Source organism: Podospora pseudocomata, chromosome 5 (assembly GCF_035222375.1).
Source record: "Podospora pseudocomata strain CBS 415.72m chromosome 5, whole genome shotgun sequence".
Classification (NCBI taxonomy): domain Eukaryota; kingdom Fungi; phylum Ascomycota; class Sordariomycetes; order Sordariales; family Podosporaceae; genus Podospora; species Podospora pseudocomata.
The window spans coordinates 380451-404092 of NC_085889.1; the positions used below are offsets into that span (position 1 = coordinate 380451).

Here is a 23642-nt window from a genome sequence, read left to right on the forward strand (position 1 = left end):
GCGGGGAAAGGGGACACGGTGCAACGTGACATTTAGGTGACTTTGTTCTCCCTGTGTTCCTTGGCACTCAGTAATGAACATGGACACTACCTATCTGCCGGACTAAGTCCGGATGGTCTGCCGTTTGGTGCGGGTTGAATGCTTTTGCTGCTTGCAGCCTTTTGACGGCGGCCATCCACGGCTCTGGAATTCTGCCATGACCGAGCTCTTCAACCAGTCCAACGAGTCAACGACAGACGATCCTATCCAATTCTTGCATCCCTTTTCGTCCTCCCGTTCCCAACACCAACAGCACCGTGCAAACGCCTGGAAGCGCTGCTCTCGGCGCCGAACCGTCACCGATTGTCCGCGGGTAGAGCACAGTCCGGCATTCCTCCAAACATGGTCCGACAGGCGACAGCCGCGAGATCGTCGCAGAACGATTCAGGGTGACTCGCAGTGTTCCAAATAGCCGGACGGCCATCGGCATATAAGTAAGGATCATATCCTCGCCATTCCAATGCCCTCTCACGCTTCAGCATTCTTTCCTTGTCAAGATACTCACCATTGCATTGCATCTGCCATTCCCTGATCTAGCTCCTTGTCTTACTTTCCAGCCAAACCCAACAACCAACCGCAAACATGCCTGGCGTCACTTCCAACACCTCCAGCAAGTACAATGCCATCCCCGGTCCTCTGGGTTTGGCGTCAGCTTCGCTCGAGGGCAAGGTCGCCTTGGTAACTGGTGCTGGTATGTATCATCCATCCTTGTCGAGGGTTAAGCCTTGAAGCCCTTGCACTTGCATAGCAGCCCCGCCAAGCACTTCCCCTGTGCGCGATACGGGGCATTTACCCCAAGCCAAAGTCCGGTGCCAAGCCCACATCCCGCCCCTTATCGTGGCACCACATGCGAGCTGCCTCATCTATCTTGGGGATCGGCAGTCAACCATGACCTCACAGCTAACACAATGTAGGCCGTGGTATCGGCAAGGAGATGGCTCTCGAGCTCGGACGTCGTGGCGCCAAGGTCATTGTCAACTATGCCAACAGCGACTCGGCCGCCAACGAGGTCGTCCAACAGATCAAGAAGAACGGCACCGATGCCTTCGCCGTCAAGGCCAACGTTGGTGAGGTCGACCAGATCGTCCGTCTCTTCAAGGAGGCCAAGGAGAAGTGGGGCAAGCTCGATATCGTCTGCTCCAACAGCGGTGTCGTCTCCTTTGGTCATGTCAAGGATGTCACCCCTGAGGAGTTCGATCGTGTCTTCAACATCAACACCCGTGGCCAGTTCTTCGTCGCTCGCGAGGCCTACAAGAACCTCGAGGTCGGTGGCCGTGTCATCCTGATGGGCTCCATCACCGGTCAGGCCAAGGCTGTCCCCAGACACGCTGTCTACTCCGGCAGCAAGGGTACCATTGAGACCTTTGTCCGCTGCATGGCTATTGATTTCGGTGACAAGAAGATCACCGTCAACGCCGTCGCCCCCGGCGGTATCAAGACCGACATGTACCACCAGGTCTGCAGAGAGTACATCCCCAACGGCGACAAGCTCGACGATGAGGGTGTTGACGAGGTGAGCCTCCTTATGGATTTACTGCATATTATCACGATGCTAACTGCAACAGTACGCTGCCGGCTGGTCCCCTCTCCACCGTGTCGGTCTCCCGATCGATATCGCCCGCGTCGTCTGCTTCTTGGCGTCGCAGGACGGCGAGTGGGTTAACGGCAAGGTCATCGGCATCGATGGCGCCGCTTGCATGTAAAGTACGGACATATATTCGTTGGAACTAATGATGCGTTGCTTTCACAATGGAGGTGTTGGTGGATAGATGGGAGGACAGGCTGGATTACCGGGTTATAGATATGGGGGCAGACAGAGCACATTTTGTTGTGGAGAGATAGCTGCAGTGCAAATATGTGAATCAACCTTGGATGGCTGTTTTTACTGGGATGTATCACAATCAGGAAGCTCCAATTCAGGCTTGTTTTCGTGCATCTGTTGTTGAGGGCGAGACAACGACAAGCGTGGTCAAAGCCATGGAAGCCACGGGGGAGTCTAGTATCGCGTTAGATGTCTCGATTTGGCTCCGATGCTGACTGCATCGTGGATGAGGAATCTTGTGTGACCACATGAGGCAAGCCTGCCACATTGACCATCCAGACTCCGGGGTTATGAAGGCAGACCATACCATGGCTGTGTCTGACAAAAGTGTCTCGGCATGGCACCCATCACGAGAACTGTGAATGGCCAGGTTTCAGCCCTTCCAGCAAAGAGATGCCAATCCATACGTCAGAGACATGACCATCAAGAACAACGGGCATGAACACTATAAAAGTAAAAAGGTATAAAGACAGCGGAAAACATCGAGTGAGAAATGAGCCATTCTTTTGCTTTCTTGTCAGCAAAAAGGTTGAGAACTTGCCTACGACCCCCTGTCTCACTACCGCATAACTTTATGCAATTGCAAACCCGCGCACAGTTGGCATTCCTTCCCATTAGGGTAATAGCACACTAAAAAGCGCCACAAAAAAACTCTCCCCGGAAGTCGGAACGGAACGGCGACGACGAGCAAACGGCAGGAGCTCGGGTGATACCGTGAAAACTTCAACAACTGGCGAGCAAACCCAGAAAGCATCTTGGCCTCCTGCCAGACACCACTTTCAACATGATAACCAACGGATCCTCACACGCCAAGAAACCAGAGGCTATGCATGCCTCTGGTGTCCTTTCCGAATGGCAGAGACTGCAGAAGCAGTTGACTGGAACCGGGGTCGTCTCTGTTGATGGCGAAACGCTGACTGTTGCTGATGTTGCGGCGGTTGCACTGCAAGTTCTCGGTCCCGTCGCTTGTCAACAACAAGGAAAGGCTAACACTGTGACTAGACACGGCGCAAAAGCACGTCTCACCGATGACGAGGATATAATTCGACAAGTCAATGAAAGTGTTGCTTACCTTGCACACGAGCTCGCAGCAGGGCACACCATCTACGGTGTCAATACCGGCTTCGGAGGCAGTGCAGATACCAGGACTCAAGATTTTGAACGACTTCAGAGTGCCGCCATCCAGCATCTCAATGTCGGTATCCTTCTTCAAAGTGACAAGGGCAACGACAATGGCAGAAACGAGCTTCTCCGAAGTCATGCTCTCCCCAGCCCAGTGGTCAAGGCCGCCATGCTGATCCGCTGCAACTCCCTCATGCGCGGCCACTCTGGCGTTCGCACCAGCGTCATCGAGTCAATCATGAGGCTTCTCGCCAACGACATGACCCCGGTCGTTCCCCTCAGAGGCAGCATCTCCGCCTCGGGAGATCTCTCGACTCTATCTTACATCGCCGGTGCCATAGAAGGAAACCCCGACATCTTTGTCAAGCTCGGCAGCGGCAAGATCATCCCCGCTAGCGACGCCCTCCAAATCGCCGGAATCACCCCCGTCCGCCTCCAAGCCAAAGAAGGCCTCGGAATCACAAACGGCACCGCCCCCAGTTGCGCCATGGCCTCCCTGGTCATCGCCCAAGCCAACCAGCTCGCCTTGTTGATTCAAGTCCTGACAGCAATGGGCACCGAAGCCCTGAACGGCACTTCCCACAACTACCACCCCTTCATCTCCAGCACCCGCCCTCACCCCGGCCAAGCCGAAGCCGCTTCGAACATCCTGTCTTTTCTCTCCAACTCCAAGATCTCCCCTCCTTTTCCCGCCGAATCCTCCCCCAAAACCCGCCTCGGCCTCGCTCAAGACCGTTATTCCCTCCGCACAGCCCCGCAATGGATTGGTCCCCAACTGGAAGACCTTCTCCTGGCAACAAAACAAATCACAACAGAACTCAACTCAACAACCGACAACCCCCTCATCGACCCCTCCTCAAGCTCGATCCACCACGGCGGCAACTTTCAAGCCATGGTCCTGACCTCGGCCATGGAAAAGACCTCGCTTGCACTGCAAAATCTCGGCCGGTTGATATTCGCGCAGTGCTCGGAGGTGATCAATAACATGACCAGCAAGGGCTTGCCGCCGAACTTGTCGGCTGACGACCCCAGTCAGAGCTTTACGGCCAAGGGGTTTGATGTCACGATGGCGGGGTACATGGCTGAGCTGTCGTATTTGACGAGACCGGTGAGCGCGAGTGTGCAGGTCGCTGAGATGGGGAATCAGAGCGTGAATTCTATGGCGTTGGTGGCGGGACGGTACGCGATGGAGGGGGTGGAGATTTTGGGGCTGATGTGTGCTACTTATATGTGGGTCTTGTCCCAGGCTGTTGATTTGAGGGTGGTTCAGATGAGGTTCAGGGAGGAGGTGAGGCTTTGGTTGCCGAGTTTGGTGAGGGATCATGTCTTCGGGGGGAGCGGTGCGGGGAGGGTGGAGGTGATTGAAAGGGTCGCGGGACAGTTGGGAGACATTATACTACAGAGGTGGGACGAACTCGCGCATTTGGACTTGAGGGAGAGGTGTGACAAGGTTGCGAAGGAGTCGATGGGGTGGTTGCTGGATGATGAGCAACCCTTTTCGAAGGGGGAGATGGTGGATCGTTTCTTCTTGTCGGAGTACAGGACTGCCGTGAGAGAGTTTTTGGAGCAGCATTACAGGGAACAGCATGACATGTTTAGTGATCAGGGACAGGCGGGAGGATTTGTTGGTGAGGGCGGGAAGCTGGTGTATGAGTTTGTGAGGAAGGAGCTGGGAATCCCGCTGAACAGAGGGGTAGAAGATCATCCGCCATTACTGTTGAGGACCAGGGCAGAAGGAGAGAACGATGATGGTCACGGTAATGGCACTCAGGCGGATCCGAGAACCAAAATTTTGGGAACACAGGCCTCTAACATTTACGAGGCGTTGCGGAAGGGGGTGCTGCATGACCGTATCATGAAGTACGCAGAGGAGGCTCGTCTGTGGGCATAAGATGGAAATTAGCAACTCGGTAGACGAACAAATACACAAGCACAACAAGACAATTCCACTCAGAACTGGTCAATATTTTCCTGGAAAGATAATGCTTTGAGTAACCCTAACCCGAGATTGTTGTGCGCTCGGCCCTTAAAACTTAAACTTTGACATGGCGTCAGTGAGGCTCATGCTCGCCTCTCTCTGGCGACATTTCGAGTGTGACATTCCTCAACCGTCGAACCGAACAGCACCGAGTGTTCGTGGCACCAATCCAGACACATCGACCATGGCGAGCCCCACCAAAATCATGAGATGAGCGACTGGGGGCCTTCTTACCTTATCGCGTTGCATCGCATCAACGAGCTCCATTTCTTACCACCAGCTGCCTGCTCTTTGTTTACCTGATATTTTTCTTGCCCATCCGCGACTCGCACACATCTTCCAACGACCACTCCCTCCGATCGGACTGCCTGACAGGCGCCATGCCGACCTCAGTCCAAGATTACCAGCCCGCCATGACATCTGGCACCACAGCCGTCGCCAATTTGGGCCTGATCACCTCCCGCCCAACGGGCCGACAGGGCTCCATCAGCGACCCGGAGTCGGCCATGTCCACCATCACCGACCAGTGCGCCCCACCAACCCCACCTCCTCCGCGAAGCCGCACCCCACCACCGCCGCCCCCACCCCGTCGCCGGACCTCTGTCACCATGTCCATGGTTCACGGCGACAGCGTCGATGAGCTAGGCGCGGAACCCCGTCTTGCTGTTCTCCATCGCATCCCGACTTACCTCCAACCTCCATTGCCATGGCGCGAACGATTGCTGCACTTCACCTTTGCGTGGTACACCGTCACCATGTCCACTTCTGGCATCGCCATGGTCATCGCCCTCACGCCCCATCGCTTCACAGGTCTCGGCACCATAGGGCTGATCATCTTCCTCCTTGACCTCCTGGCGTTTTTGTTCATCACGGTGATGATCATCCTCCGGCTCGTCATGTACCAGCACACCTTTCGGCGGGCGTTTACTCGACCCCACGAAGCGCTGTTTATATCCACCCTCTGGCTTTCCATCTGCGCCATGTTGCTCAACATTGACGAATACGGACGGATATTTTTGAATCCGGCGGCATATTTACGACTTGCCCCGTTCATGAGAGTCGCTTTTTGGATCTACCTCGCTGTTACCTTTCTGTTTTCGGTTTTGCAGTATCATTTGCTGTTTACGGTCAAGGAAGAGAGACGGCTGTCGATTGATGCCATGACGCCGGCTTGGATCCTACCGATATTTCCGGTCATGTTGGCGGGCTCGTTGGCGGGTTCGTTGGCCAAGTCACAACCTGCTATTCAGGCTCTTGAGATGATATCTGCTGGGTTGGCGGCGCAGGGACTGGGAATATTGGTGTCGATGTTTTACTATTCGACCTATTTGTCAAGGCTGATGGCGTTTGGACTGCCGGTGCAGAGGCCGGGTATGTTTATTGCTGTTGGGCCACCGAGTTTTACTTGCTCTGCGCTGGTGGCCATGGCGGGTGAGGTACCGAGGATATTGGTGGGCTTGCCGGCGATGGAGGTGATTGCATTTAGTGGTGGAAATCCAGGGGTAAATATCCAGACTCTCGGGGCTGGAATACGGCTGTTGGCTATGACGACTGCGGTGTTCTTATGGGGGTTGAGCTTTTGGTTCTTTGCGAGTGCGACCACGGCGGTGGTGGCTGGGATGCCGGATAGGAAGTTTCATCTCAGTTGGTGGAGCTTTGTGTTTCCCAATGTTGGCTTCACGTTGGCGTGTATACGCATGGGGAGGGTGTTGGAAAGCGCGGGGATGCTGTGGTTCAGTACGGTCATGACGGTTTTGTTGGTGGTGGCTTGGGGGTTTATTGGGTTTCGGTGTGCGGTGGCCGTTCACAAGAGGGAGATTGTTTGGCCAGGGCATGATGAGGATTCTTTGTGATGCCATGAATGTCGGGTATATTTGTCCCAAATATGAATAATGTTGACACGTACAGAATACCACGAATTAAATAGCTCTCAATTAGCTCTCGATGCTAATGTTCAGTTCCAAGCCAGGCAGTCGGAGAGCGTTTGTCTTGACACTGGTCATCCACGGTCAGCCGTCTATGTCGCTTCACGTGCTCTTTGAAGAGCTGTCAGGAGGGGATCTGCGGGGGATGGGAATTTATTTGCAAGGGCAAGTGGCAAACCCCGCTTCGAATGTGAACGCGGAGGCGCCAAGACTGGGGAAGTTGCCGAGGTCTTTGTCCCAATCGAGAGGTCTTCAATCCTCAAAACACTCGGCGCCTCAACAGGTTTAGAAGAGACCTACGAACTCGAGATCTTCCCACACACAGCAGGGCAATCCGGACGAGAGCATCATCAACATGGCGTCTATTTCTCTCGGTGCGTTCCAGCTCTATTGGGCTTCCATTGTCCGAACATACAGCCCTGGTCAGATCGAGTTCTTTGGCAGTCTTGCTGTTCAGCTGCTCTTCTTCTGGGTCCCTGCCATCGCCTATACCGCTCTCGACTACATCCTGCCCAGTTTCTCAGCTAGGCACAAACTGCAACCGGCACCAAAACAACCGACATGGAAAGAAATAAAACATTGCGCTTATATCGTCGGCCGGAACCAACTCATGAACACAGTATTTGCTCTCTTGATGCTGGCTAGATCCCACTACACCGGGAATCCCTCGAGCTTCCAAATCACAGAGACTCCTCCAACTCTCAATATCTTCCTCCGGGATTTTCTCGTCAGTTGGATCGTGAGGGAGATCTCCTTCTATTACGTCCATCGACTGTTCCACACACCCCGATTCTACAAGATGATTCACAAAGTCCACCACGAATTCATCGCACCTGTTGCTCTGGCAGCGCAGTATGCCCATCCGATCGAGCAAGTGGTGGCAAACACCCTGCCCGTCGTCATGGCCCCTATCTTGTTGAGGACTCACATCTTGACATTCTGGGCATTTTTGAGCTGGCAGCTCATCGAGACGAGCACTGTGCACAGTGGCTACGACTTCTTTGGTGCCATCGCCAAGGGTCATGATGTCCACCACGAGAAGTTTGTTGTCAACTACGGAGCGTACGGGTGGATGGACTGGCTGCATGGGACGGGCCCGAAGCAGAGGGCCATGTCGAAGAACAAGAGGAATTGAGATGGTGGTGGGTCAGCGGGAGCTGAAGCCTTTTGTGTTCTCCAACAATGACTTGGATCGTTGATGTCATTCGGGATAAACAGACAAAAATGAACATTTATTTTGAGATTGATCGGAGTTACATACGTCTGTGACCTCGGGGTAGGATGCACCGTCCGCCAAGCCCGCTACAAGACTGGCGATATCCAACAACCTGGTTTCCCTCAGCCCGCGATCACACCATCAGGACACGCCTCAAGGTGGCATTCCTCCGTGCTCGCCTAACTAGCCCTCTATAGGACGCAGTTTTATCCGCGAATTGTCTAGACAAGACGTAACGCGGAGCGGTGGATCATGTCACTCCGGGGGTTGACAGCGACCCTTGCAACCCGGGACGGAGGTTCCCCTTCCGACATTACAACATCTTGTGTACATACCTCAGGTGCAACGGCCCGGTGGCCGCTATAATAAGACATCGTGATACCCATCGCTTTTAAATGTTTTGGTTCCTGTTCTTCATCCATCCTTTGACGCCTGGGAGTTGATCAGAACTCCAGCAAAGACACGATGGTCAAGCTCCTCGACATCGGGCTCTTCGCCCTGGCCCTGGCCAGCAGCGCTGTTGCGAAGCCTTGCAAGCCTCGTGATGGCCCCGTGACCTACGAGGCCGAAGATGCCATCCTCACCGGCACCACCGTCGACACTGCTCAGGCAGGCTATACCGGCCGTGGCTACGTCACCGGTTTCGACGAGGGCTCCGACAAGATCACCTTCCAGATCAGCTCCGCCACCACTAAGCTCTACGACCTCTCCATCCGGTACGCCGCCATCTACGGTGACAAGCGCACCAACGTCGTCCTCAACAACGGTGCCGTCAGCGAGGTCTTCTTCCCCGCCGGTGACTCTTTTACTTCTGTCTCCGCCGGTCAGGTCCTCCTCAACGCCGGACAAAACACCATCGACATCGTGAACAACTGGGGATGGTACCTCATCGACTCCATCACCCTCACCCCCTCCGCCCCTCGCCCCCCCCACGACATCAACCCCAACCTCAACAACCCCAACGCCGACACCAACGCCAAGAAGCTCTACTCCTACCTCCGCTCTGTCTACGGCAACAAGATCATCTCTGGCCAGCAGGAGCTCCACCACGCCGAGTGGATCAGACAGCAAACCGGCAAGACCCCCGCGCTGGTGGCTGTCGATCTGATGGATTACTCCCCCTCCCGCGTCGAGCGTGGCACCACCAGCCATGCCGTCGAGGACGCCATCGCCCACCACAACGCAGGCGGTATCGTTTCTGTTCTCTGGCACTGGAACGCTCCCGTCGGTCTGTATGACACCGAAGAGAACAAGTGGTGGTCCGGCTTCTACACTCGGGCTACCGACTTTGACATTGCCGCCACGTTGGCCAACCCCCAGGGTGCGAACTACACTCTTCTCATCAGGGACATTGACGCGATTGCTGTCCAGCTCAAGAGGCTGGAGGCTGCTGGTGTTCCGGTCTTGTGGAGACCTCTTCACGAGGCGGAGGGTGGTTGGTTCTGGTGGGGAGCCAAGGGGCCGGAACCGGCGAAGCAGCTTTGGGATATCTTGTATGAGCGTCTGACGGTGCATCATGGTTTGGATAATTTGATTTGGGTGTGGAATTCGATTTTGGAGGATTGGTATCCGGGTGATGATACGGTTGATATCTTGTCGGCCGATGTGTATGCGCAGGGTAATGGGGTAAGTTTTTGTCTCCGAACTGAAGATGGTGTGGGATGATGCTGACATTTTGATAGCCCATGTCGACTCAGTACAATGAGTTGATCGCCCTCGGCAGGGACAAGAAGATGATTGCTGCTGCAGAGGTTGGCGCTGCCCCTTTGCCCGGCTTGTTGCAGGCTTACCAGGCCAACTGGCTGTGGTTTGCTGTTTGGGGTGATGACTTTATCAACAACCCCAGCTGGAACACGGTTGCTGTTCTCAACGAGATCTACAACAGCGACTATGTGTTGACGCTGGATGAGATTCAGGGGTGGAGGAGTTAGTAACTTGAACAAAGACATCTGAGCTGCCAATCAGCTATGTACATACTGGTCTGTTCAATACAAGAATAAGCATCGCCACTTTAGGGATAGACAGTTCTCTGTTGCATGTTAGTGCAAGCCATTCAGCCGCGCCCAGAACACCTTTATGCAGGTCTATCACTTGGGCGCTGCCAACTGCTGATAGGTGTTACACACTCATGAGCGTACCATTTCTCACCACAGACCCCGCATTTCGTCTTCAACCTCAACAACGCTCTCCTCGTCAGCACACGCTGACAAAACCACAACATGGAGACTCTCAAGCCCTTCCTCGCCCCCCCTCTCAACCTCCCCACAACAACCCTCGTCCCCCTCGCTCTTCTCTTCCTGCTCACCACATTCATCATCATCCCCACTCTCATCCAATACCACCGCCTCTCTCACATCCCCGGCCCCCTCCTCAACTCCCTCACGTCTTTGGTGTACGCCCGGCGCACCCTCAAACCCGGTTCGGCTCAATACGTCTATGACCTCTGCAGGCAATACGGCCCCCTGGTGCGCGTAACCCCCAACATTGTGGTGTTCTCCGACGCGGCCACATTCCGCTATGTGTGCTCCCACAAGGCAAACTACACAAAAGGGCTCTGGTTCGAGTTCTCCCGTTGGGATCTCAAAAGGTGGTCGTGCATAGCCATGCGAGACAATGAATCAAGAAAAGAGAGAAAAAACAAGCTCATTCCTGCTGTAAGCGCCCCATCCCCTCCTGACAAAACAAGATAAGAGGGGGGAAAGGGTAACAAAAGCAATCAGTGGTCCGGTGCTGGGTTAGCAGCGATGGAAAAGAGAGTCGATCAACAAGTCGGGGCTTTTATCGACTTGGTTGAGCGGAAGTATGTCTCGGGTGGTTCCGACACAAAACCAATGGAGTTTGGACACCGGGCGCAGTTTTTTACTCTGGATGTTGCCACGTCGGTGACGTTTGGACGGCCGTTTGGGTTTTTGGATAGGGACGGGGATGTGAACCGGTATTTGGAGATAACGGAGGTTATGCTGCCGATGTTTGGGGTTTTGGGGGCGCTGCCGCAGTTGGTGTATGCGATGCATACTTGGCCTTTGAGGAAGATGATGCCGGGGGCGGGGGATAAGGTGGGTTTTGGGGTTTTGATGAGGTGAGTTCCTGTGTGTAGGAAGGGGGAAAATGGGATGGTTGCTGATAAGGGGTTAGGTTTGCGGAGGAGGAGGTGAGGAAGCGGGTTGAGGGCGGTGCGGAGGAAAAGGGAGAGAGGGATTTGATAAGGAGTTATTTGGACAATGGGATTGAGGCGGAGGATGTGGTGCAGGAGTGTATCACGCTTGTGTGAGTGAGTCCCTCGACGTGAGCAGTACCGAGCTGATGAAGATAGTGTTGCTGGGTCTGAGACGACGTCCGTTGTCCTCCGCATGACGCTTCTTGCCCTGCTGACCACACCTGAAGCCTACCGTAAACTCCAGGTCGAGATCGACGCCTTCTTCAAAGAATATGACTCTGAAGAAGTCATCAGCTACACCGACACCAAGGAGCTCAAGTATCTATGGGCAGTCATCCACGAGACGATGCGCATCTGGCCCAATGGTGCTGGGCTGAGCTTCAGCAAGCAAGTGCCTGATACGGGGGATACCATTCATGGCTATTATCTTCCCAAGGGGTATGTATGCTTTTCTTGACTGTCATGAAGCCTTTTATCCTAACGACTTCACCACAGAACCGAGATCGCACAATGCATGTTAGGGATCACCAGAGACAAAGCCTTATTCAGCCCGGATGTTGACATCTGGCGGCCTGAGCGTTGGTTAGAGGCAACTCCAGAACAACACGACGAGATGTGGGCAGCCGTGGAACTAGGCTTCAGCACAGGAAAGTATATCTGTCTGGGGAAACAGGTTGGGTTGATGGAACTTGGAAAGTGGTTCACCGAGGTATGTCTCTCTGACCAGGGTGACCGTCAGTGGTCAGGATGATCCAGGGCTGCATTGCTAATAGTTAAACAGATCTTCCGACGCTACGATATTGCCCCTGTAAACAAAGCCTCACCACTCAAGTTGGTGGATGGGGTTACTTGGTTGTCATCAGACTTTTGGATTAGACTCACGAGAAGAAATAAGCAAGTGTAATGCCGGATTTCCACATAGCGCTTCATCGGGCCCAACCCGAAATCTATCCTTCTATTACTTCACACTGCTTAATCGGGGAGTTAAGGTAAGTAGCAGGCAATACTTAGCGTCTGACCTCTCATGTAAGCCTCCTCCGATCACTCCACGTCTTCAATGTTCACTTCGGCCGTCTCAGCATCTTCCATCTCCACTTCCTCGACGACGTGTTGAGGGTTATAGTGATCGTTGTGCCAGAATTTCCTCTCTGATGGTAGTGTCAGCACTTCAACTGGGATAACAGAAATGAGTTCTTGTCGCTCTACCTACCTTCATCCGTTGTTCTAGGGCCAAGCATCCACTCTCTACCCCGCTTAATGAGAGAGAAAGAGCTACATCCCTAGTAGGGTACCCCTTCGGTGAACAGAACATTGATGCCAGGACACTTGCGTGGGAGGTAGTGCCCACATGTGTGCTTTTGTCGATGTCAAGATAAGTTCCAAGCGAATTTTCAGAGTCGCGGCGCCACTGGCGCTGTTCCCGAACGAGCTTTCTCAAACTGGTTTCCAGAGAGCCCAATCTGGGGTGGCCTGACCACTTCTGCTTTCCGGATGAATCGGGACTCTCCTCAGTCTTTGGATTATGGGAGCTGAAAAGCCGGATTTCATGGATGACCTTGCTTAGAAGTCCAGGGTGTTCGATATGATCTTTGGCCCTGGCAGTTGCCAGCTCCTCCACGGTGTAGTTGCTCATACATAATCGGTGCGGTGGCTCAAACAAGTCTATTCTGGGCTTAAACCACATGCACATGGCTAGGTATGTGCTTTTGGAGGCTTAGGTAGGTATGTGTTGAAGGGAAAGGGAAACCGGGGACAGCAAAGTGGGAGATGTTGGATCCGCGTCTGATTCGTCAACGTGGAATGTTAAATTTGACTCTCTAAGGCTGCGAGAGAGATGAATATTGATTGGTATAGCAGCTGGAAATTGGGACCGAGCTACCTAAATATAGTAGGTACATGGAGCTTTAAGAGGCGGAGCAGTGAGCAGAGGCAACAAAGCGAGCTACCCAAAGCAGGGCAAAGAACCAAAGGAATCGGCCTGCACTCAAGGCAAAAGCCAACAAAACCTTCAAATCAAGTTCTTGCTTCTTTGCCAGCGGGCTTAAGTGGGTTTCACTGAAAAATCAAAATGCTTGCTGTGTAATAGATCGGGCCAGTTATGCTCTCTCTTGACTGTACACGCAAATTGCCAAACACGAATAAAATCACAAGATACCTTAGGTACCTAGGTACAATGCCAATTTAGCAAGCATGTTCGGATCCAAGAGAGTGTTATTTAGCATTGCCCGTTATGATAAGTACCCAGACTATCATTTCCAGGGAAATCTAACGCAGATTTCGGAAGTCATACTGCCAAAAACTAAGAGAGATTTGTCTCCCTATCTTCTACACTCACACCCCACAATCTTCCATCAAACCTAAAGCATATAAGCGTTTGACGAACCCCTATCCAGAACCTTTGAAAGGAATAATGGTTGAAGGCACTTCTAAACAATCCTGGTTCGGTACAGCTAAACAGTGTACAACAAATGGCTTGTCTCAATCACAATAGCTAAGATACCAACGATTGTGACTTGTATTGCATACTGCGGAACTGTCTATTTACACTGAGCAAAGCTTTCCTTTTCTTTTTACTTCCTTAGCTAGAATCCTGTCAAATTAAGTGGTCATCTTGTAGCCTTGCCTCCTTGAAGCCTCGCTCGTGACAATAATTATCTCCGTTAAAGTAAACGGAGCGAGAGTTAAACTCGTAATTTCGAACTGCTTTCGGGACGAAATTATCGATTCTAAATACTAGTCCGTAGACTTCTTCCAAGTGCTCAAGTAAAGTACGGGTATTAGGTTTGGTTTACATAGAAGCTGCTTAGATAGCAGTATGTTATTCTCGGTACTCCGCATAAACCGTTAGCTTTTTATTATGTCTTCGGATGTTGTGACCTTCCGTCAGGATGGCTCGAAAAGAGACTCCCAGGGAAGCTCCTTTCGTAGGTGGGAGGCTCCCGGTGGCAGACTTGGTGAGGCTCTGGGACACTTCCCAGAGGAATGTCCCGTCGAGGGGTGCGGAGGAGCCCAGGGACAGTTCCCAGAGGAATATCCTGTCGCGAAGGCCTTGCCGAGTCTCCGGCTTGTGGCTTCCGGAGGTGGAAGCCGGGGCGAGGACTCTAACGGAGAGTCCTCATGAAAAAGAAAGAGAAAAAGGAAAGGGGCGAGCACCCAACACAAAGGATATAAACTGTGTGATATGGTGAATGAATGCTGGGGAGCTTCTCGAGAAAGCTCCCGGTAGAGGTTTTATAGATAGCCACGGAGGGTCCCTGACCCGCATGTGCTCGCCCATGTGAAGCTCGCAGGCTCATAACATCGGATCTATAAAAGCTTTTTTTAATAACGAGAACAGTGGAACCGGTAGTTATTATAGCGGGTATCTTATTAATCGTTGAATTCAATGTCGGCGTAGTTGTAAAATAGCTTTAAAATTATATCTTGTACGATACTTTAACTGCAAATTGTTAGGGGGTCTAAAAAGGTGTCAGTTCTGGTGTTGTGAGAGTGTGAGTTGCCTGGGTGGCAGGGAAACGCCGAATCCCGTGGCTCAGGTCCCACTGGCAATAGATTAATTCCTTAACAGTTGGCCTCATTGACTAATCTGACACCACGCAGTATGAAAATTATTTTCAACCAAAGCTGAAAATAAGTTTGTCAGAATGAAAAGTGGGATAGGGTGTCACTCAATAGCCACGCGCCCTGCAAGCGAGTCCGAGAACGGCAAAAAATTTCCCTTGACACAACAATACTCTCTTGATGGCTGCCTAGGTGACGAACACCTTTTATACGTGCCTTTTTGATGCACGTGTGATTGCAACAGTGATTCAACCCAAATTCTAACCACTACGACTTTCATGTTTTTCTGAGCCCATACGCATGACTTGTTTCAACTATCAATGAGCTCGATCGTGATTTCATGGATGGACAGGTTGTGTTGGATTGACCGAGGGAATCTGCAGATGGTCAGACGTCAGTGACAAACCTGGACTACGCAAGGAACTCACAATCATCCTGCCATTTGCTATCAGGGATTCCGAGGAGTGCCAAACTGGCAGTTCTCTTCTCTAGGAAGGATGTGGCCAGAGATTGCTCCGCAGGCGTTAGGGTTTGCTTGCTGTCTTTGCTGCTGCTCGCCATCTTGAGAATCGGGTTGGGGGTAGATGCTACAGACCTTCACTACGAGATAGCCCATTCTTTACCTTCGTAGACATCGCTGATATAGGAGAGTCTTGTTACACAGGATCGGGGTTTATTTCTACATTCGGAGATGTTAGCGACACGGGGAGCCGGAGCTGTCTCTCCGCCAGTACCAGGGACCACGATAATGTCTGTACGCGTTGAAATGCACTTCCGGGCCCGGGGAACAAGCTCCGTCACGTTGTCTAACACCACAGACGTTGTGAACCCAAGAGCATGCCAGCAAGCCTCATCTTTAGGGTGGTTTCCTGGTGATGTCTGACCAAGTTGTCAACGCCAAGGCACTGCCGCTGTTCCTCTAGGGCATGGGGGATGTTATGACCTCAACAACATGGCATGGCATTACTATTACAGTCTTCGGTGATAATAAACAAGGCGGATCCCTGTGAATTGTTGAGACCAATGAGTCGACCCCAACCAACTGTGATCATGATGAAGAATATCTCCTCCTAAATTGTTTGAAGATCTGCAACGTCCTGTGAATTTTCACCGACTCACAAGTTTCGTACAAGATACGGATTGGTTACCGACTGGCAGCCTAGTTTGGCAGGTACCTATCTTGCCAGAACCTAATACACATAGATGAAGTCTTCGTTCTTGACGTCGGTCATGTCCCGTAAAGCATTGTCCTCTTCCAGCGCCTTTGGCTTTACGCCAGCACCTGCCTCCTCAAGCTCTGCCGCCTTGCCGCTTTCCACTTGACCTTTGCCTAACATGGACTCGTCAACAAGCACGGCATTCTTGCCCAACTCTTCCCGACGCTTGGCGTGCCGGCGGTTCAGGTACATGAGGTAGAATGGGATGAGTCTGCCAAGGTTTTGTCAGCCACTGCGTTACGCATGTCAGGTATCCTTGTCACTTACATCGCTAGCGCCGCTACCAACACCAACATGATGAGGTTAGATATCAAGCCCGGTCGATACAAAGGGGCATGATCGACAGAGTACAGCAGTGGGCCGATGATGTTACCAGTACACATCCCGATGAAGACCATGCCAGACGTGCACTTCTTCTTGGTGTCACCTCCAGTGTTCTGCGCCTGCCACGCGTAAATCAACGGCGTGATGGCAGCCATGCATGACACCAAGTAGTACCCAAACAACAACACCCCTTTCTGTTCGCGAGGGACAGTCAACATGATAATCGTACCCACAATGGGCAACACGCAGACCCCCCCAATGGTCAGTCCCTTGTGCTTGAACCTCGTGGCGACCCATCCCGAGGCAATGATGACAATGAACTGGATAGCCCCAAACGGGATGTTGAACAAGATGGCCTCGAACTTGGTGTATCCAAACGATTTGACGATGAGACTGCCAAAAGTTCCAATACCACCGCTCACAATCCTGCCATGTCCTGTCAGCAATCCTCTCCCCACGACACCTCAGAACAGAACTTACGAAATCGCAACAATAATGACAAACCAACACCAAGTCTTCAAATCCAGCAAACTCTCCCACACATGCTCCCACCTCCACTTCCCGCTCGACACCCCCATCTGGTTCGCCCTCAACCTCTCCACAGCAATCACCTTTTCCCTCTCGGTCAAATACTTGGCCTCCATCGGCGAATCCGGCATAAAAGCCAGCACCACCGCCGCATACATCACCGTCAACAACCCACAAAACAGAAAAATAATCTGGTACTTGAACATCACCCCACTCTCAATATGTCCCAGCCCATAGGTGAACAGGCTCCCGACTATCGCGGTGATCCCGTTCATCGCATTCCAGTAGCCCGTCCGCAGCGTCTGCTCCCCCCTCCTCCACCACATCTGCGTGACGGCGATGCAGCTCGGTGCGATCATGGCCTCGAAGCTGCCCAGCATGAAGCGGAGTCCGAGCAAAGACTGAAAACTGGTACAAGCAGCCATGATGGCCTGTGATGAACCCCACAGGAAGATAGCAGAGGCGATGACTTTCCCGTTGGGGAACTTGACCAAGATGAAAGCGGCGAGGGGCTGCATCACCAGCTGGGCGATGTAAAGGATTGAGCCGAGCCATGAGTACTGCTGCCCGACGAGCTTGGCGTCTTCGGTGATGCCGAAGATGGAGACGTAGGACAGGGAGGATTTGTCGAGCTGTTGGAAGAAGTAGGCGCCGAGGAGGAGGGGGAGGATGCGCGTGTCGATGCGGCGGAGGACGTGGCGCTCTTCGTCGCAGGTGAAGGTCGTGTCGGTTTGGGCGTGGGCTTGGAGGAAGGTGGTGGCTTTGTCGGTGGGGGTGTCTGTGATGGGGGCAGGGCTGATTTCGTCCGTTGCGAGTGCTGCTGCTGCTGCTGGCCCATGGGCTGGCTGAGATTTATCTGGGGTGGTCATTGCTGGCAGATTCGACGCTGAGGCTCTGAAATGACCGAGTGACAAATGAGGACTGTATGAGCTTGTGAAACCAGACCGGCACCATGTCCATGGACCTGGAAGGAGGGGATTGATCGACTGAAAGGTGAAGAGGAGGTGGTTGAGGGTCTATCGCTGCTATTTACACCGAGATATATGCAGATCATATGGTAGTTCGGCAGTGATGGGCCAAGAGTTTGGATCTATGGCAGCCAGAGGGTATCATTCCCGGCACGGAAGCTACTTCAATGCAACAGACCATAGCTGTGCATATCCACGAAGGACAATGTGTCCATTTATTGGTGGGAATTCAGGCTGATATTGAATGAGCGCAGATCGTCTGGCGAGACAGGCCAGTTGTATGGCCATTGAATAGATACCACCGTTGCCGTAGGCTATATCTGTTGACTTCCTTATTAGTATCAAGGGCAAAACTGTTGCTACGTCACGGAGATCGGTGCTATTGTCATGGACGATGTGTGGGGGCCCCTGAATTACCCCTGAATGGACCCACCTAAATTTGTTGAGCCAAATAAACACCTGGTGAAGTGATTCATGGCATCGTTGCCTCATCTGGCCTGTGTGGCCTATCGAACGGAATTCTCCATGAGTAATGCAGTATTCAGCGCCAGGGGTAGTCGGGCTGACGACTCATACGGAGCGGTGTTGGGGAGCGTTGCAAGGCTCTGTTGGAAATAATCCGTGGTGGAAGAAAACAGAGCTGATGAAGTGGTTCACAGAAAAGTGGATATTCTGAGCTGTGCAGCCAACAACGCCAAGCATTATCCTTCCAGGCAGCAATGGCGATGTGGGTTTGGCCGAGGTGTTGGTTGAACAAAAACACTGAACCCACATAAAGACCGCTCCCGCCCAGAATTCAGTTTCTACTTCCACTCCATGTTCAACCGAACAGCACACAAACCAGCTTAAGCCCCATCATGTCCTTAGACTCGCCTCCAGCCTCAAGCGATAACCCAGAGGAGAATGCCCCGGCCTGGGGCAGTTTGCCTGTGGAACAGTACATTCTGGTACTCTCCTGAACAATAAACAACACAAGAAGTGTGACTGACTCAATTAATCTGTGTAGCAAAATTGGAACGCCGACTCTCCACAGCCTGTCGCAGAGCAACGTGATGCGCTCGTCAAAGCGTTCATCAACGAAGATGTCATCGGACCAGAGTATCAGTCAATCACACACGTTCCAACTCAACAGGAAATCAACACCATCTTGAAACCTTGGCGCCCGCAGAAAATCCGCGCCATTGCCGCTAAACACCTGAGTATCTCATGGCCTGATTTCAAGAATGAAGGGTTCTGCGTCTTACGAACCTGGTATCAGGGTGGTGAAGAAGCCGACGCAAAACTGGAGGAGTGGTTCGGCTATGATGAGCTCAAGGGCTTGTCCGAGGTCGAGATCGAGGAAACTTTGTTAGACCGCGACCGCCAAGGAGGCGACAAGATGAAAATGAAACCAAAGAATAGGTGGTGGATGGTCCTCGACGACAAAGACATGTTTGATGTGGAGGACGAGAACAACGACGACGACTGGCTGGACGTGTACAAGATCCTTCCTGAACTGGCGGCCCCTTCGGTGCATCGGGGATTGGACGTCATTGACGCACTCGACAACCTGCGCTTAGACGGCACCCCCTACCCGAGAAAGAGCGAGCCGAGCGAAGAGGCGTACGAGGATGCAGTCCTGGAAATGGCGAGTGGTGGTCTTCGATACCCGCTTGTCATCCTAGATCAGGAGGCTTTCGAGACGGGCCAAATATACCTTGTGTGGAGGGATGCCAAGGGAAAGGTGGTCAAGGATATCCGTGATGACATCGCAGGATTGCCATACCTTCAGCATGATATCCATCGTGTTGGTGCGTACGAGATAGGGTGGTGGACTGAGGCGTGCTTTGGAAAGCAATACGACATCCATGGAAAGAAGGGAAAGATGATGCGGAAGCTGCTGCCTTTGGTGAAGGAAGCAGCGAAGCAGACGATGGCACACAATGCAGCGATGTACGGATGGTGAAGTTGCCAAGTCGTTGGTTCGATGCTCGAATGTTCGAGGGACTTGTGGTCTGTGAAGGCCTTTTGTTCCCCTGAAGATCGACCCACAATCTTGAATGGAACTGTCTTGTATTGTACTAGCCAGTTTCCACGAGTCGTTGCTGTGCCTCATAGATCACCAACAACTGTGGCGGAAATATCACTAGCAATATGTTCCTGATGATAAGACAGCGGTAGCTTCCCGGTCTGTAATAATGCAATGAACTTGTGCAGAATATTGAAGGTAAGCACTATTGTTGGCCCTAGGGGAGTCGCACATTCCTCAAGATAAAATGGACACTCTCTGCATCGCACTTGTTGCGCCTTTGTTGGTGGGGGAAATCTGGTTAACGACGTCATACTTCGTTACGCCTGCGCATGATAAATAGTCAACCGAACATCGTTTCTCCAGCATCTTTTACCATGGAACACATTGTTTTCAGTCCTGATCTTACCATTGCCGATAATGTGGTTCTTGAAAACCTCAGCGGCGAAATCGAGATTGGGCTCCTCGGGGCAAACCTCGAGTCGATCAAAGGTATCTTAATTCTTGAGACGACGCCCTCCTCTTGATTTCCAAATTACATGAGTAACCGCTGACAGGTTGTTGAATATAGCCCGAAGAGACTCTCGTGACATAAGCGCTCTGCAATCATTTAACGACCCGAAGAGCCAGTTCTTCGACCCTACCGTCCTCTCGACCTACGATCTTCGACACCTGCGCCATACACTGCCTGTCATCGTCGGCAAGAATGTAGTAGCGCCATACATTGCCTCGGCACGTCGCATCGTGCGCCATGAGACGGATGTGGTCATGGCGACACACCTGATCCTCTACTTCAGCACCTCGGTGCCCAGCGCCATTTGGCTGTTCTACAACTTCACCTACCTCCACGGCGTCCTTCACTTTCTCATGCAGGCCTGGTATACAGGCAGCTACACCCTGATGAGGCATCAACACATCCACCAAAATGGCGTTTTGACCAAAGACTCTAGTCTGGTACGCCTATTCGACATGTACTTTCCCTACGTCACCGATCCATTGATGGGCCACACATGGAACAGTTACTATTACCACCATGTAAAACACCACCACGTCGAGGGCAACGGACCGGACGATCTCTCCTCCACCCTCCGATACCAGCGCGACGATCTGTTTCACTTCCTCCACTACCTCGGCCGTTTCTTTTTCTTCGTCTGGCTCGACCTCCCACTGTACTTTTTCCGCAAGGGTCAAACCGTAAATGGCGCCAGGATCCTCTTTTGGGAGCTCTTCAACTATTTTTCCCTTTTCATACTCTACCAACTACACAGCAAAGCGACGACGTTTGTCTTTCTCCTCCCGCTTCTCCTTATGCGCCTTGGCTTGATGGTTGGCAACTGGGGCCAGCACGCGTTTGTGGACCCTGACGAGCCTGACTCGGACTTTCGCTCGAGTATCACCCTCATTGACGTGGCTGTGAGTTGTCCCGTCGCTTTACGATGCATCATCGTGCTAATGTCCATCACTTCCACAGAGCAATAGGTACTGCTTCAACGACGGCTACCACACCTCGCACCATCTCAACCCGAGACGGCACTGGCGCGAGCACCCCATCGCTTTCTTGCAGCAAAAGAGGAAATATGCCGAGGAGAAGGCGTTGGTGTTTCACAATATCGATTACCTGATGATTACGGTGAAGCTTTTGCAAAAGGATTACGACCACCTCGCGAGGTGTTTGGTGCCCATTGGGCAAGAGCAGATTAAGCTTTCGATGAAGGACCGGGCGGAAATGCTGAGGGGTTTGACGAGGAGGTTTACGGAGGAGGAGATTAGGGAGAAGTTTCCCAGGGCGGGTCAAAAGCAGAAGGAGTTGTGAGCGGGGTCAAGGACATGATGCGGCTTGTGGCGTTTCAGCGGATAGCACATAGAGGATAGAACATCTCATGGGGAACACTTTTCTTCTGACCTGGCTATCGACCGGGAGCGCTTTTCCGACGGATCTGTTGGGCTCACCTTCGGAAACGGGTACCTATGCTCTCCTCGCAACAAACATCATGCAGGCAGGGGTGGTATCGTGCCGCACGCAGCGTTCAAGCTTTTGCAGCGCTCAACATTTTGTTTTCTTCATCTCTGCGCTTCTCCAGCTGGCTCTTTGACTTCTTCCACTCGAAGGGTCCATCGACCGGTCCAGATTGTGGCGCTTACTGAGCAGCCGCCATGGACCCCACCAAACCTGTGCTGTCGAGGTTACACTGAGGATCTAGCGCACGGGAGCCGCTTCGCCATGTGGTTAGTCATTTCCGCACATACGAGCAGAGCCTTATTTCTGGTCTACAATAGAACGACTACTGTACGGAGGGTGGGCCAGGCAAAACTGTAGTTCACCACCCTCATACCAGCCACAGGCCGTGTCTCGTATATCCCCAGCTCACCGTACCTTGGGGCTACAGATATCTGTCAGCACTATTTGCAAAAAGGTATCATCGTGATGGATAGTGGAATGCATGCTTTCGGGGGACTGGAATGGGGGTCGGAAGAGGACTGAGTCAGCGTCAAGTTGAGGATATGACTATCTCCTCAGGTTGAGATGAGTATAAAGAGCCTTAGCATCGACCTTCTGTCTCGTCGAAGTCCATCATCAGTCAGGCCAGCAGCCCTCAAGACGATCAACATGGCTCCCAAGTCCCTCGCCATCACGGCGATGTCCCTCTTCCTCTCCCTTGCCTCCGCCACCCCCGTCACACTCGAAGCGAGAGACCTCCTCAACCCCATCGGCGCCACCGCCACCGCCGACCAAGAGAAATGGTCCCCGGCCCTCGACTACGACACCGACAGCTGCTACAACACAGTCGCCATCTCCCCCACAGGGCAGCTCAACGCCGGTCAAGACCCGGGCAAAGGCCAAAACGAAATCCTGAGCTTCTGCCGCAAGGAAGACCGCCTCACCAAGCGCAACGTCTACGTCCGGTCCAAGTGCAACAACGGCTGGTGCGCGCACATGTACGACTACTACTTTGAGTCTGACTTTGGCATCGGCGGCCACCGCCACGACTGGGAGCATATCGCCGTTTGGGTCCAGAACGGGGAGCTCAAGTTTGTGAGCGCGAGCGAGCATGGCAAGTGGAATATCAGGTTTCCTGGGCAGAACCCCCAGATTAGATTTGAGGGGGGGACGCACGCCAAGATTGTGTACCACAAGGACGGGGCGGGAACGCACGCGTTTCGGTATGCGACCGGGGGGGATGAGCCGCCGGAGAATCACTGGCAGAGTTGGAGGTGGGGGGTGGGCGCTGGGTTGTTGAATTGGGATTGGATTGCTGGGAACTTGAGGACGACGCTGTCGCAGAAGGATTGGGGTTCGGCGGAGATGGCTGTGAGAGACAAGGACGGGAATGCGTGGAATTTCGGGTGGTATTTGGATCGCTCTAGGTATTACTGTGTGACTGAGCTTGAGTGCCCGGGTAACTTGGCTGGCGCGTTCAACCCTTGGGCTTGAGAGGCACGCGTAGCTGTTGTTACAGATGTTGTCGAGTGATTGAGACTAGTGTTGATAGACTGTTAGCGGAGCAGTGGAATAGAAAGGAGGCTTTGGTGTTCTGAGCTGCTGTTGCTGCCAGTGACTTCGACATGTGAATCCCCATACGATGAGACCGAGAGCCGGCTAAATCGAAGTCGGGATGTTGCGTCGAATCAAGCTTTATCGGCACTGGATCTACTTTTGATCTCCACGATCTGCATGCTTCCACGTGTTGAGCTTCCCCTCAGTGGGGGATCAACAGGCTAATATTCGGCCATGGGGGAATTATGACCGAGCATCACGTTATCATCAAGATGAACACC

General features: G+C 52.7%; 10 protein-coding genes across 10 annotated transcripts; 9 read left to right on the top strand and 1 right to left on the bottom strand.

The window, feature by feature from the left end:
- The first annotated feature begins 60 nt into the window (after window positions 1-60).
- THR1_2 (Trihydroxynaphthalene reductase) lies at window positions 61-1835 on the top strand. Its single transcript, XM_062890622.1, has 3 exons — window positions 61-730; window positions 954-1552; window positions 1605-1835. Exons 1-3 carry the CDS (start codon window positions 622-624, stop codon window positions 1740-1742), a joined length of 846 nt encoding a protein of 281 aa, XP_062741544.1. The 5' UTR covers window positions 61-621; the 3' UTR covers window positions 1743-1835.
- An 810-nt stretch (window positions 1836-2645) lies between these two features.
- On the top strand, window positions 2646-4874 carry QC762_501980 (uncharacterized protein; the record flags this gene model as incomplete). The annotated part of the gene is made up of 2 exons (XM_062890621.1): window positions 2646-2806; window positions 2864-4874. The coding sequence occupies 2 exons, from the start codon at window positions 2646-2648 to the stop codon at window positions 4872-4874; spliced, it is 2172 nt and encodes a 723-aa protein (XP_062741545.1).
- A 467-nt stretch (window positions 4875-5341) lies between these two features.
- On the top strand, window positions 5342-6814 carry QC762_501970 (uncharacterized protein; the record flags this gene model as incomplete). Its single annotated transcript, XM_062890620.1, has 1 exon — window positions 5342-6814. The coding sequence occupies one exon, from the start codon at window positions 5342-5344 to the stop codon at window positions 6812-6814; it is 1473 nt and encodes a 490-aa protein (XP_062741546.1).
- A 427-nt stretch (window positions 6815-7241) lies between these two features.
- QC762_501960 (uncharacterized protein) lies at window positions 7242-8021 on the top strand (the record flags this gene model as incomplete). Its single annotated transcript, XM_062890619.1, has 1 exon — window positions 7242-8021. One exon carries the CDS (start codon window positions 7242-7244, stop codon window positions 8019-8021), a length of 780 nt encoding a protein of 259 aa, XP_062741547.1.
- Window positions 8022-8567: 546 nt separating this feature from the next.
- Window positions 8568-10215, top strand: MAN26A (Mannan endo-1,4-beta-mannosidase man26A; the record flags this gene model as incomplete). Its single annotated transcript, XM_062890618.1, has 2 exons — window positions 8568-9728; window positions 9785-10215. 2 exons carry the CDS (start codon window positions 8568-8570, stop codon window positions 10031-10033), a joined length of 1410 nt encoding a protein of 469 aa, XP_062741548.1. The 3' UTR covers window positions 10034-10215.
- An 18-nt stretch (window positions 10216-10233) lies between these two features.
- On the top strand, window positions 10234-12225 carry QC762_501940 (uncharacterized protein). Its single transcript, XM_062890617.1, has 6 exons — window positions 10234-10756; window positions 10823-11181; window positions 11238-11369; window positions 11416-11697; window positions 11755-11968; window positions 12041-12225. Exons 1-6 carry the CDS (start codon window positions 10322-10324, stop codon window positions 12161-12163), a joined length of 1545 nt encoding a protein of 514 aa, XP_062741549.1. The 5' UTR covers window positions 10234-10321; the 3' UTR covers window positions 12164-12225.
- Window positions 12226-15817: 3592 nt separating this feature from the next.
- On the bottom strand, window positions 15818-18112 carry QC762_501930 (uncharacterized protein). Its single transcript, XM_062890616.1, has 3 exons — window positions 16842-18112; window positions 16305-16787; window positions 15818-16248 (listed from the first exon to the last, which is right to left on the bottom strand). Exons 1-3 carry the CDS (start codon window positions 17756-17758, stop codon window positions 16011-16013), a joined length of 1638 nt encoding a protein of 545 aa, XP_062741550.1. The 5' UTR covers window positions 17759-18112; the 3' UTR covers window positions 15818-16010.
- Window positions 18113-18587: 475 nt separating this feature from the next.
- On the top strand, window positions 18588-20055 carry QC762_501920 (uncharacterized protein). Its single transcript, XM_062890615.1, has 2 exons — window positions 18588-18804; window positions 18864-20055. The coding sequence occupies exons 1-2, from the start codon at window positions 18715-18717 to the stop codon at window positions 19800-19802; spliced, it is 1029 nt and encodes a 342-aa protein (XP_062741551.1). The 5' UTR covers window positions 18588-18714; the 3' UTR covers window positions 19803-20055.
- A 101-nt stretch (window positions 20056-20156) lies between these two features.
- Window positions 20157-21678, top strand: QC762_501910 (uncharacterized protein; the record flags this gene model as incomplete). Its single annotated transcript, XM_062890614.1, has 3 exons — window positions 20157-20357; window positions 20437-21278; window positions 21337-21678. Exons 1-3 carry the CDS (start codon window positions 20198-20200, stop codon window positions 21676-21678), a joined length of 1344 nt encoding a protein of 447 aa, XP_062741552.1. The 5' UTR covers window positions 20157-20197.
- A 711-nt stretch (window positions 21679-22389) lies between these two features.
- Window positions 22390-23298, top strand: QC762_501900 (uncharacterized protein; the record flags this gene model as incomplete). Its single annotated transcript, XM_062890613.1, has 1 exon — window positions 22390-23298. The coding sequence occupies one exon, from the start codon at window positions 22390-22392 to the stop codon at window positions 23296-23298; it is 909 nt and encodes a 302-aa protein (XP_062741553.1).
- Window positions 23299-23642: the final 344 nt, after the last annotated feature.